Source organism: Amblyomma mixtum, chromosome 1 (genome assembly GCF_055824585.1).
Source record: "Amblyomma mixtum isolate Tamu chromosome 1, ASM5582458v1, whole genome shotgun sequence".
Taxonomy (NCBI): domain Eukaryota; kingdom Metazoa; phylum Arthropoda; class Arachnida; order Ixodida; family Ixodidae; genus Amblyomma; species Amblyomma mixtum.
In genome coordinates, this window is record NC_143012.1 from 50,462,214 (window position 1) to 50,474,303 (window position 12,090).

A 12,090-nucleotide genomic window follows, 5' to 3' on the forward strand; every position below is an offset into this window, starting at 1 on the left:
TCATTCTGAGTAGAAAAGCGCTTTTTTCGGCATAGAATTGCCAGCTTTTAAGTACATCTAACTGTAGCTACAGCGTGTTGAATAGCAGGCTAGTTAACTCATATTGAATATTTAACTTATGATCTATAACTCTTGAATTCCTTAGCTATTAAAAGATGTGCAGACAATCGTAAGAAATATACTCACCAGTTTTTGGAATTATAATAGGATCGGTTGATGTGCATGACATATGATAAAAAAAAAGATCTCGCAGTGGCTCAGATCAGCTATGCCAGGATATACGTACCGACTGCTACAGTTCCCTCCTGGTTACGCATGTTGCCGAGCTTGTTGTAGTCACTGCCACTATAGCGTTAAGATTCGAAGAAGTATCCGGAGAATTCATCTTCTCCTGACGATACCGCCGCATAGCGGCGGCTGGTGTCTCCTTTTCGCCACCCATACGAAGCGATTGTTATACACCGAATCGTATCACCTCAGCTTTTGTAGCGAGAGCTACAATCCCAGTCGAGCATTTCGCCGGAAGCCTGGGACGCCGATAGCGCGCATGCGCGAAACCGGAGCAAGAGCAGCAGGCGCTCGCCGCATGACGTCTCAGCTCTGCCGCCGCCACGGCCTCTTGTGCGGTCGTGTGAATAAACTGCGTATATGCGGCTGTGTGTATGAAAGCTGAGGTGAAACGACTCGGTGTATCACAATCGCTTCGTACTGGTGAAGAACCGGCGACTCCAGCCGCCGCAATGCGGTGGTATTGTTAAGAGAAGATCAATTCTTCGGATACTTCTTCACTTTTTAACATCATAGTCACAAGCTCGAGACGTGCGTAAACAGCGGGGAACTGTAGCTCTTGCTACGTATATCCGGGCATAGCTTAGCTAAGCAACTACAAATTTTTATACACACAGACGCACATACGCAGTTTATCAACACGCGGCCGCGGATGAGCTGTGACGTCACGCGGCGCGCACCTGCTGCTCCTCTCCGGTGGCCGCGCATGCGAATTCACGCGTGGCGCCGGCGGGCGTAGTCGGACCAGCGCGGCTCCTCGGGCGGCGGAGGCGGCGAACGCTGACGTCACTCGCCGCGCACCCACCTGCTGCTCCTCTGGTTTCACGCATGCGCACAATCTGCCTTCCAGGCTCTTGGTGAAATGCTCGACTGTGGAGCATAGTATAGCTCTCGCTACAAAAAATACATTTTCTTGCAAAAGCGGCGCAGCCTCAGTGTGAATATTAAGAAAGCGCAGGCAGCCAGCGGTAAATGCAGGCAAGCGCTTAAACCGCGGTGCTCCAGCATGCATGCGCAGAAATTCCGGAGAAGATTCTGTCTCTTCTCTGCAGCAGAGACACCGCGCCACGTCCGCAGTGGGCTGTTGCTGTCGCACAACTTCCAAAGAAGCCGGGGCCTATGAGACCAGGTTTAGTAGCAGCAGCTAATGGAGCCTCCGCAACCATGATTTGTTTTTGAGGAAAGGAAGTGGCGCAGTATCTGCCTCACATATTCTTTATTTCTGTTTTAGAGAAATAAAGAATATGTGCATGTATACCTTGGCCGACACCTGAAGAGCGCCGTAAGGGAATGGAGGGAAGGTAGGACTGAAAGAAGAGAGAAAGAGGTGCCTTAATGGACGTCTCTGGAATAATTTCGACCACCTGGGGATCTTTAACGTACACTGACATCGGAGCCGCTTGCGTTGCGCCTCCATCGAAACGTGGGCGAGGCACTCCTTTGGGCAGGCACTGTGACCTGCGTTTCCTACCTATTCTTTTTATTGCGAAAGCAATACTGCTTGCACTTTTCTGCCAGCGATGGAGGTTCATCCTTCGCTCCGTCGCAGCTGCGGCGCGCTGCCACGTGACCGCGTGACGTCAAGACAAGAGGAGAGCTGGGGGCCCAACTCCTCTCATCGATGGAGGCTCATTACTTTATTTAATTAATTAATTACTTGATTTAATTCAATTAAAATGTAATGAGCCTCCATCGTTTAGACGAGTTGGACCCCCAGTTCTCCTATTTTAATTAATTGATGCATTGGTAATGTGACGAAGAAAACGAAGCTGGCAGCGGCGCGGGTCGGAGCGCTAGGCTAGCCGCCAATAAATGATCTCAAAGCCATCACTAATCTCGTCTCATTGTACGGCTGGACGCCACGTCAAAATGTATTTGCTATGTAGCGTTGGCAGGCTTGAATTATTTTGCTATTAGCGTTTTTGCTGTAGAAAGATTTTGCTACAATTTGAAGAACTCGACCATTACTTCAATATTTTCATAAGACATTACCATCAATATTCAAAATTTTTACTTAACAATGTTGGACGTGCTAAGACAGGGACACTTCAGCTTCTTAAGTATTAAAGCTTCTTAAGTCGCCAAATCTATATGAAGCATCTCCTGCAGTACTCTGACAGTGACGAAGAGATTTCACTCAAGAAAATTTTTGATGCGAAATGTGCTCCAGAAGATTATTCCTTTGTAAAATGGTGCAGAAGGATGTCCCAAAATAAAGCTGCCAGAGAGGCTCGTATAAAAAATGCCTAATACAATGACGAAAGAATTGGCAGAATTGCATTGATGTAAATGTTGTAATGCATGAGCAAACAGGCATATAAAGGGGAAATGGTATAACCCAATAAAATTGTTAAAAAATTTGTACAGGAATGCAGCAGTCACTTGGCTCACAAATATGCTCTTAATGTGTTCTTACGCACGAGATGACGAACGCATTGTTTACGCCTTGCTATTCTTCCTCCACACCTAGACAGACCAAGGACCAGCTGCTTTATCGACAGGAGGAGATATGTCACAATATTTCAGCGAGCGCCTTCCAGCTAAAATGGACGTGAAAACACTCGAACGCCGCTCTCAGCTCATGAACGCAGAAGGGTTTCACCTTATCTTCAACGTAAGTTGGCCGAAACATGAGGGTGTGTGTTATACTGGTCATTACAGGCAGCCCGAACACGGGGCCACAGTGAGGGCCAAGGTGCCCCAACACGGCTGTCTCTACTGCACACCACAATGTGAGGCGTCTTGATGACGTCGAAATAGGCAGCCGGATTTCCTTAATACTGAACGTTTTCTTCACTTCTGCGGACGATGGCTGTCGGTTTATTTCTGGTACAAATATTCACTGGCAGTATTCAACCATATGTTTCAACCTACACCGTAATTTAGAAAAAAATATATTGTTGAGGCTGGCTGAAGGAATTTCTGAATAACCGTGAAGATTGGCGAGGCATGGACGTCCGGCATTAAAGGTGCACTGAAGAGAATCTGAATTCGTATTTTTACCGCCGGAACGTGACCTACACGTTCCGAGCGTTCTCAGAAACTTCTAATCAGCACTGTACGGCCGATTTCCCTAGCGTAAACCCGATTAAAGGTCCCAGCTCCCGCTTTTTTTTTATTCCTCGCAGACGTGGGAGGAATAAACCAACTTTTCAACCAGTCCCTTGGCGGCTTGCCGCCCTGCCATCGGCGGAGCGATGTGTAGTCATCGGCGAAAGCAAAGAGTCCACGCGTATTTATATTTCCGTGAGCCTAATTTGCAGCTGTGTAGTCTCTGACTAGATCTATATTAGCACGCAAACCTAAAAAAAAACAAAATAAAAGCGATAGCAAAGCCGCCAAGCGACTGCCTCAAAGGCACTCCATGCGTTGGTAGACTCCTCCCATTCTCTTCGTGGAATTAAAAAACAGATGGGAGCCGACGATAATCCGATTTAAATTAGGCAAATCAGCCTAACAGGGCAAAAACTCGAAGTTTCTAAGAATTCGCGGTACGCGTAGATCGAATTCCTGCGGCAAAAAGACGAGTTCAAATTCCTCTTCAGTGCACCTTTAAGAACACGGGACAAACGTGTTCATTGCTCTTAACGCCCGTCATTCAGTTCGAGCAGATCTTGACGGCTTCTCCTGGCTATTTTCCATGCGCAAATACATTATGATATAAGTTAAGAAACCTGCACTTTGTAACATTGGCCGTGGTCCACAACTTCCTGTATTTCTTAGCTGACGAGTTGCGGCAGAAGATAAAATGAGATTTTCAAATGTGATTTTGCATTCCTGTGGCTTGCATAGAACAAAACGACAACGCAGCACAACAACTCGTGCCCAAATCTTGTTTGGTAAAAACAAAGTCTTTTACGAAGGTCTTCAGTTTGGGACAGAGAAATCCGTTTCGACGGCCCTGAAAGTACGCGGAGCTTCACTCCATTCTTCAGTTATTCCCGACTATTGTAATGCGTGACATTTTGTTTTTTATAGTGTTTTAAAATTACGTGGAATAATATCATAAAGCTCTGAGTAAAACAACTGGCTCGTTATATGGAAATTCCTCAAGGTTTTAAAATATAGGATTCATTAAATTTCTTGCGTAAATATATGTCCAAGGAAATATATTTTTCAGTATAGAAATATATATTGCATTTTTTTTACTAGGTACATGCACTGGAAAAGTTGCTTTCCCTGCATGCTTTTATTGTTTACGGTTTATGGGAGTTGAACGTCCCAAAGCGACTTAGGCTATGGGGACGCCGTAGTGAAGGGCTCCAGAAATTTTGCCCACCTGGGGATCTTCAACGTGCACTGTCATCACAAAACACATGGGCCTCTAGAATTTCGTCCCATTCGAAATTCGATCACCGCGGTCGGGACCTGTGTGACTTTAGAAGGCGCAAGTATTTTGGCACGATGTAGCCAAGATTTGGTGAGGAACAGCGCCGAGGATCATCGCATTTTCGAAATTCTAAGAAATACTGCGGCTATTACTGGCGACCGGCTGCAAAGCGCTAATTAAAACTAAGTGCCTAACTCTAATTGTTAAGAAGTTAGTCATTAAAAATTAGTTACCCAGCTTGCCACTTAAAACGATCCACAGGTTTTCTGGCGTCCGCTAACAGTCGTAGCACTATGGCGCCAAAAGCCAAATTTCACTCCAGAAACCCTATTTTTGGAATATCTTGTCTTCCGTGAAGCACCTGGTATATCAAGATTGACGTACACATAAAAGACCTGAACCTTCAATAGTAAAAGTGATTAAACGGTCTTCATAGAGCACGTCAGGCAAGGTGACAGCCTGCCAGCGCTTTTCACCACAACCTTACAGCAGGTGCTTACCGAGTTGGATTAAAAAAAATTATGAACAAAGGTACTGGAAGTTAACTTAGTAAACTCCCTTTTTTCTTATGCCTGTTAAGCTCCTCCGTGGTGGCTCAGTGGTTACGGCGCTCGGCTGCTGACCCGAAAGACGCGGGCTCGATCCCGGCCGCGGCGGCTGAATTTCGATGAAGGCGATATTCTAGAGGCCCGTGTACTGTGCGATGTCAGTGCACGTTAAAGAACCCCAGGTGGTTAAAGTTTCAGACGCCCTTCACCACGGCGTCCCTCATAGCCTAAGTCGCTTTGGGACGTTAAACCCTCAAACCAAACTAAACCAAACCTTATGCCTGTTGAGAAACTTAGGGAAAGCCTTGCAGCTTATGGTCGAGAAACCTGGCATTAGAATTTGAACGTTGAAACTAAAAATTAACGTGAGAAAACTTAAGTAATGTGAATGGTCTGCAAAGAGAAAATTCGGGGCCGAGAGATAGAAAAAAAATTCACAGAAAATATGGGGCCGGTTTGGAAGAGGTTCATGGATGAAATATGGCTTTAGTTCCGATTTTCGGTTCTTTCATTCTTTCTTTCTTTCTTTCTTTTTCTTTCTTTCTTTCTTTCTTTCTTTCTTTCTTTCTTTCTTTCTTTCTCTCTTTCTTTCTTTCTTTCTTCCTTTCTTTCTCTCTTTCTTCCTTTACTTCTTTCTTTCTTCCTTTCTTCCTTTCTTCATTTCTTTCTTTCTTTCTTCATTTGGGACAATTCGCTACAAATTGGCTCAGGAGGCAATAGCAAAAGGCCCGGATGGGGCCTGACTAGGCTATACCCCCCTGACAGCACAGGCAGCACAAGTGTACATATTATTATACATCATAAGCAGACCGAAGTACAACACATCAATACTGAATACAGAAAGATGCACACCGTCTTAGGTTACACACTAATCTCTCTGTAGAAAGAAAATTAAAATAACTTATTTGAACTCTAATACTACAAAAACAATTTCTTACATACTGCATCAAGTTTATCAGCAAACAAAAATGTTTCACCAAACAAAAATTGATAATGTGAAATTGAATCCAGTGTATGCAAGTAATGGAATATGACCTGTAGTGGACGATAGTAGTACAACATAATACAGATTAATAGCACCAAGAGTTGGCTCAGGAGTTTAACCCATGCACCTCCTGCTCAGATAAAAATATTGCTTTAACTTGCTTTTTCAATTGAACAGGAGACACAACAGAACTTATTAAGTTTAATATGTCAGGGTATTTGTTGAAGAGTTGTGGTATTTGCGTCGATAACCTCTGTGAGCCATAGTTTGTACGTGATCTAGCCCTAACTATTTCGCTCTTAGTTCATACGGGGACTGCTTAGCTTGATAGTTTTCTTGAAATTTCGGTATATCTGCACGGCATTGGCGTAGCGCTTCCAGAGATAGTTTTTGTTTAAACAGTTGTTTTACCTGAAGAATGCTATATCTGGTGAAACATGGGGCAGTGCTTTCCGTGTAGGGCACGTTTCAAATTGCCCGCATAGGTCGTTTTTGTAATGATAATAGGTATTTCATAATTGTCTCGTTTGTCGTTGACGACACCAGAGAACAATAAATGAGAAGCGAGTGTACAAGTCTATAGTATATTTTACGTTTGACCCCAGACGGGAGAAATGATCTTATTTTATTCAGTAAGCCAACTGCTATAGCTATACCTGCTCTTAAGGCGTCGACATGAGGTGACCATGACAGGTTTTCATGGAACACGATTCCTAGGAATCGGATCGTTGATGTGCGTTGAATGGATACTCCCTGAAATTCAATTGGTAAGGGTGGAAAATTTGTTGGTCCTTTCGACCTGAAGAATAATTATTTTGTTTTTGTCGTATTCAGTTGCATCCTATTTGAGTTTAACCATGTATTTAAATTTTTAAGCCAACTATTAGCTTCCGCGCATATTTCATATATGTTATTTCCTGAGAAAAAGAGGTTTGTATCATCTGCGTACAGAACCATTTTTTTGTGGCCTTGAATATTAACAATATCAATAATGTATAGTAGAAATAATACAAGTCCAATAACAGACCCCTGGGGTACTCCATATTGAATAGTTTCCATCTCCGATTCGACTTTATTTATTATTGTGAATTGTGATCCGGAAGTTAAATAGCTATTTATTAGAGCAAGTACTACACCTCGGATGCCGTAATAGGGGAGTTTACGCAAAAGAAGCTCATGCTCTATGCAATCAAACGCCTTTCGGAAGTCTAAAAAGATACCTGGTGTGAACAGTTTCTTTTATATGTTATCAAGAGTTTCTTCTTTAATTCCAGGAAAGGCTGTTTCCACCGACCTATTTCTGCAGAACCCATACTGCTCCTTTGTTATTATGTTGTGTGTACCTAGAAAACTGGTTATCCTATTGTTAATGCTATGTTCTGCTACCTTAGAGAAGACACAGAGGATTGATATAGGCCAGTAGTTATTTAAATCATCAAAAGCTTTATGAATGGCTGTGACTCTTGCTAACTTCATTTTGCTTGGAAACTCGCCTGTTGTCATGATAAGGTTACAGATCTGGACTAATGGGACTGCTACAATACCACTCACTGCTTTTAATGGTTTTGGCTTCATGTCGTCTGGGCCAGAAGCTGAATTATCTTTCATGGACATAATTATTCCCTGCACTTGATATTGGTCTGTTGGGGCCAAGAAAAGAGTCAAGGAGCAGTTATTAGCAATATAATGTTCACAGGGTATGGCAAGAGGGACATCAGAGGAGGAACCTACTGTGAGAAAATGTTTGTTGAACAAGTTTGAGATTTCTTTTTCAGAGCCACCAAGCTTATGAAAACTAATCTTCTTGGTGCTTGGTTTATTATTTACTAATTCTCTAAATGTCTCCCACATAAGTCTGGAATTGCTGGCAGTACTAAGAAATTTGTTTACATAGTATTCAGATTTAGCTTTTGTCATGTCCTTATTCAGTTTATTGCGTGCTTTTTTATAATCACGGAGATCATTTGCATCTCTTGTGTTTAAAAATCTTTGAAAGAGGTTGTCACGAGATCTCATCCTTTCGTACAGTCCCATGGTCATCCATGGTTTCCGCAGTTTCCTGCACTTTTTTTTAATCTTGAGGGGAAACACTGCTCGTAAAGGGACATAAATGATGATATGAACCCATTGTAAGAATTATTGGATTCAGTTTCAACTAATACGTCACTCCAGTGAAAATTTGACACAACGTGTACAAACTTTTCAACGTTCCGCTCAGAGTATATTCTTTGCAAGAGCTCTTCATTTGATCGAGTTGGTGGATTCCCAGGTTATCTTCCAGTTCCGGCTACACCCGCTACCGCTAAACTCACACAAAAAGCTTGTTTTCAGGTCAATTTCTATAGTCAAGGCCGCAAAAAATCCCACATATTAAGTTGGGAGAGGAGTCTCCAAACTCGCAATGGTCGAAAATCTCCTCCTATCAAACACAACACATACGCTGATCAAATGCTTAAGTCAGAGATTCTGTAACCTGAAAAACGGCCGCCCACCGGCGGCAAGTGGTTATCTATTCGTCTGCTTTCTTATAAATTAGCTTTAAGCGATCAGCTAATTACACTATTTTTGTAATTATTTATCACCTAAAATTAAAAAAAATATCCCGTATGCTTCTTTGCTATAGTGGCTGTAGAACCTCTTTTCTCTTCACTTCTGTTGTTAATAGTTCAACCATGCCTTCGGATTCTGCAGTCTTAATGCCATGCAGTCTTAATGCCCACATCATTTGATCATGCTCCTACGCGGCAACAGAGGTAACACAGGAATTACTTCGTTGCCACTATGGATGACGGTGGCGCTCGTGAACACTCAAGAATCAGTTACCATACACATAAACAGTGGACACCTCAACAGTGCTTTAAGCTAAGTCGCGGTAGTGGCAGGTAAACCCGGCGCTGAAGCCATAGGCTATCGTTCGTAGTGTTCATTGGCATTGACAACGTTTCACACTCCGATCATTTTAAGGAAAAGAAGTGCGCATAATGACTCTCTGGGTCAGTGGACGCCGGAATCGTGCCTATAGCTCGTGAGGTTATGAGAGAAAGGGATGTGAGCTGCAGGCATTGACTAGGTCGTGCCAGAAACGCGGCGCTGAAGCCATAGGCCGTCGGCGTTCATTGCGTTCATTGGCATTGGCGTTCTCAACGTTCTACAAGGAAAGGAAGGCGAGCGTGCGCGGCGAGGCACGCCAGCTGTGCGTAGTGACGTCACTTGCTCCTCGCGCATGCGCAGCACGGCTCTCCAGGAGCCACGCGAAATTGCTCAACCGCGGCCAGTGTAGTTCACGCAACAAAATCTGACACTGAAAATGTTCTACAGAATTTTGTAGCGAAAGCTACATTGGCCACTAACTTGCGATTTAGATGCGGCGGGTCTCCGAGCACGCACAGAGACCGACCTTGAACCAATGCCTATCAACCGCGGCAGCTGGTGGAGGCCGCGCGCTCGCCGCACCATCTGGCAGGACGTCACACCGCGCGCCTCACCACGGAGCCGCCGCCGCCGTTTGGCATGACGTCAAGCAGCTTGCCTCGTCGCTGCGCACGCCTTCGCTCGCTTCGCCAGCCGAAGTGCACCGTCACTACCGAAATGCCATTAGACGGAACTGCTTTCGCTGAGTGTACCCTGGCCTAGCTGTGCTAAGCCACTGCCATTTTTTTCACAATAAAAGGGCAATTACTGCTTAAAATTACTTACAGCAACCGCATTATATTTCTACTCGAAATGACCATAAAATCAAGATTCGTCCATAGCAATGCCAGGCTGAGTTGTTTAAAACCATTTTTTCCGCGTATCATAAACGATTTGAACGTACAACCGAAAGATGCAATTTGTCGCAAAAATGGGGATTTGTTTTACGATTGTGCCCTCCGCTGTGATGGCTAGTAGCGCTTCGGGTATTGTACGAATAAAGAATATTGAATAAATTTAAAATGATTTCTGTTCGTTGAGTCGAAGGCAATGCACGCGCTAATCGTTGCTCACCTGCTAAATGCCGCTTCATTCAGCGTTATTCTTTTTTTCTCGTCGGCTCACCTCTCCTGGCAGAAGCCATTTGTGGGCACAGATGTGCAGAGAGTACCCCCAACACGGCGATGTTTTCCCGGACTCTGCGTCGCCTTCCTTGTGTACTGCCGGGTAAAAAATGAAAGGTGAGTGCTAAACGCTGCATCTTCACAGTTGATGAGCCTTCCCAACCAGCACAGGTAATTGGCCCAATACAGTAAACGCATTGGCAAGGGTCGCTCCTACCAAGGGCCAGAGTGAGAGCATCCATTTGCAAAACTGGGCCGATAACCAGTGCTGCTTGGGCTTCTGCAGTTGTCTTATAGAGCTAGCTATACCGGATGTTTTATATAAGGCGCCCTGAAATTTTTGAAAAGAGCCTTTTCAGATGGAAGGCAGCGTTTTTCGGCGTATAATTATCAGCTGTGTAGCGCACCAGGGTGTTGGTAAGTCGAACTAACTTGTACGCTGGTTAATTAATACTGAGCAGTTTGCTTTTTAATAGTTTCTGTTGTATATTTACTGAGAGGCGTGCCGGCCACAGTAAGCAGTATGCCACAATTAAATATTAGACCGTACGCTGCAAATGGGCCTAGTTGGTTCGCATTTAACTTCATTAGTACTCCGCCGCGGTGGCTCAGTGGTTACGGCGCTCGGCTGCTGACCCGAAGGACGCAGGTTCGATCCTTGGCGCGGTGGCCGAATTGCGATGAAGGCAAAATTCTAGAGACCCGTGTACTGTGAAATGTCAGTGCACGTTAAAGAACTCCAGGTGGTAGAAATTCATTACGGCGTCCCCCATAGCCTGAGCATATTATATTTTGTAAACAAGGGATCACTAGATAGCTGGCTAGGGTTTCTATAGAAGTTCTCATGAATTCGTAACAGCTTTTTTTTGTAGTCGTTCCAGTTTATTGTAATTTTGGATGGTTGGAACACCCCAAACTAAGATGCACTATGAAAGACGATAGTAGTAAATTAGCAAAATATATTCTTTTTATGAGCCTAACTGGAAGTAGTTCATTAAGCTTATAGAGACAGCCAACTGTTTTACTTAATTCTATCGCCACCTTGCTAACATGCGTGTTCCACGACATGGTTTCTTCGAACCATAGACCTAAAAAATTTTCTGATGTCACGCGCTGCAAAACTGTACCTTAAATATTTAGGACTGGCTCAGGGTCACATGCTTTTCTACGGGCTTAAAAATAACATTTTTAGTCTTTTTAATGTTCAAGGTTAATCTCTGTTTATGCAACCACTCTTCAAGTTTTATCAAAGAACTATTTATGACAGTGGTCAAATGAGTTACGGTTTGTGCGGAGAAAAACATATTTGTGTCATCAGCGTAGATGACCAGTTGCGCTGAAAGAGGCAAATTGCACATGTCATTAATATACAAGATGCACAACAAAAAAAAATGGCCCCAGAATCGTTTCCTGAGGTACGCCATGTTTTACCATTGTAATCGAAGACCTCAGGTCGTCAGCTTTTGCACACTGTTTTCTGTCTGAGAGATAACTTTTGATAAGGTCAAGGGCAACGCTACGTATGGCATAATCTTGGAAGTTTGCGACTAATATATTATGGTTTACACAGTAAAATGCTTTCCGCAGGTCATTGAATAAGCCTACTGAGAATTGTTTGTTATCCTTGTTTTAATCTTTTCATCTTTCATGTGTAGTAAGGCTATTTGAATTTTTATGGTATTTATTAAAAAAAATTTTAAGTTGAGCATAATGAATATTCTCAAAAACCTTAGAAAATATGGACCGGGAAAAAAACCTTTGTGGACCGGGGTTATACGCGCTTGTTAAGGTCGGATGGAAAGATACCAGTTTCAATCATTTGATTGATTATAACGGCGAGTGCTATTGCTATAATCGATGCTACATGTTTAATAGGGACACTGCCCAGGCCATTTAGTCAAGTAG

General features: G+C 43.6%; 1 protein-coding gene across 1 annotated transcript in view; it reads left to right on the forward strand.

The window, feature by feature from the left end:
- The first annotated feature begins 2,754 nt into the window (after window positions 1-2,754).
- LOC149366302 (uncharacterized) overlaps window positions 2,755-12,090 on the forward strand; it is a 36,513-nt gene continuing 27,177 nt past the window's right edge. The window contains exons 1-2 of the mRNA XM_089550098.1: window positions 2,755-2,902; window positions 10,199-10,302. Coding sequence (XP_089406224.1) covers window positions 2,798-2,902; window positions 10,199-10,302 — 209 coding nt within the window. The 5' untranslated portion in view covers window positions 2,755-2,797. The remainder of the gene's footprint in view (window positions 2,903-10,198; window positions 10,303-12,090) is intronic.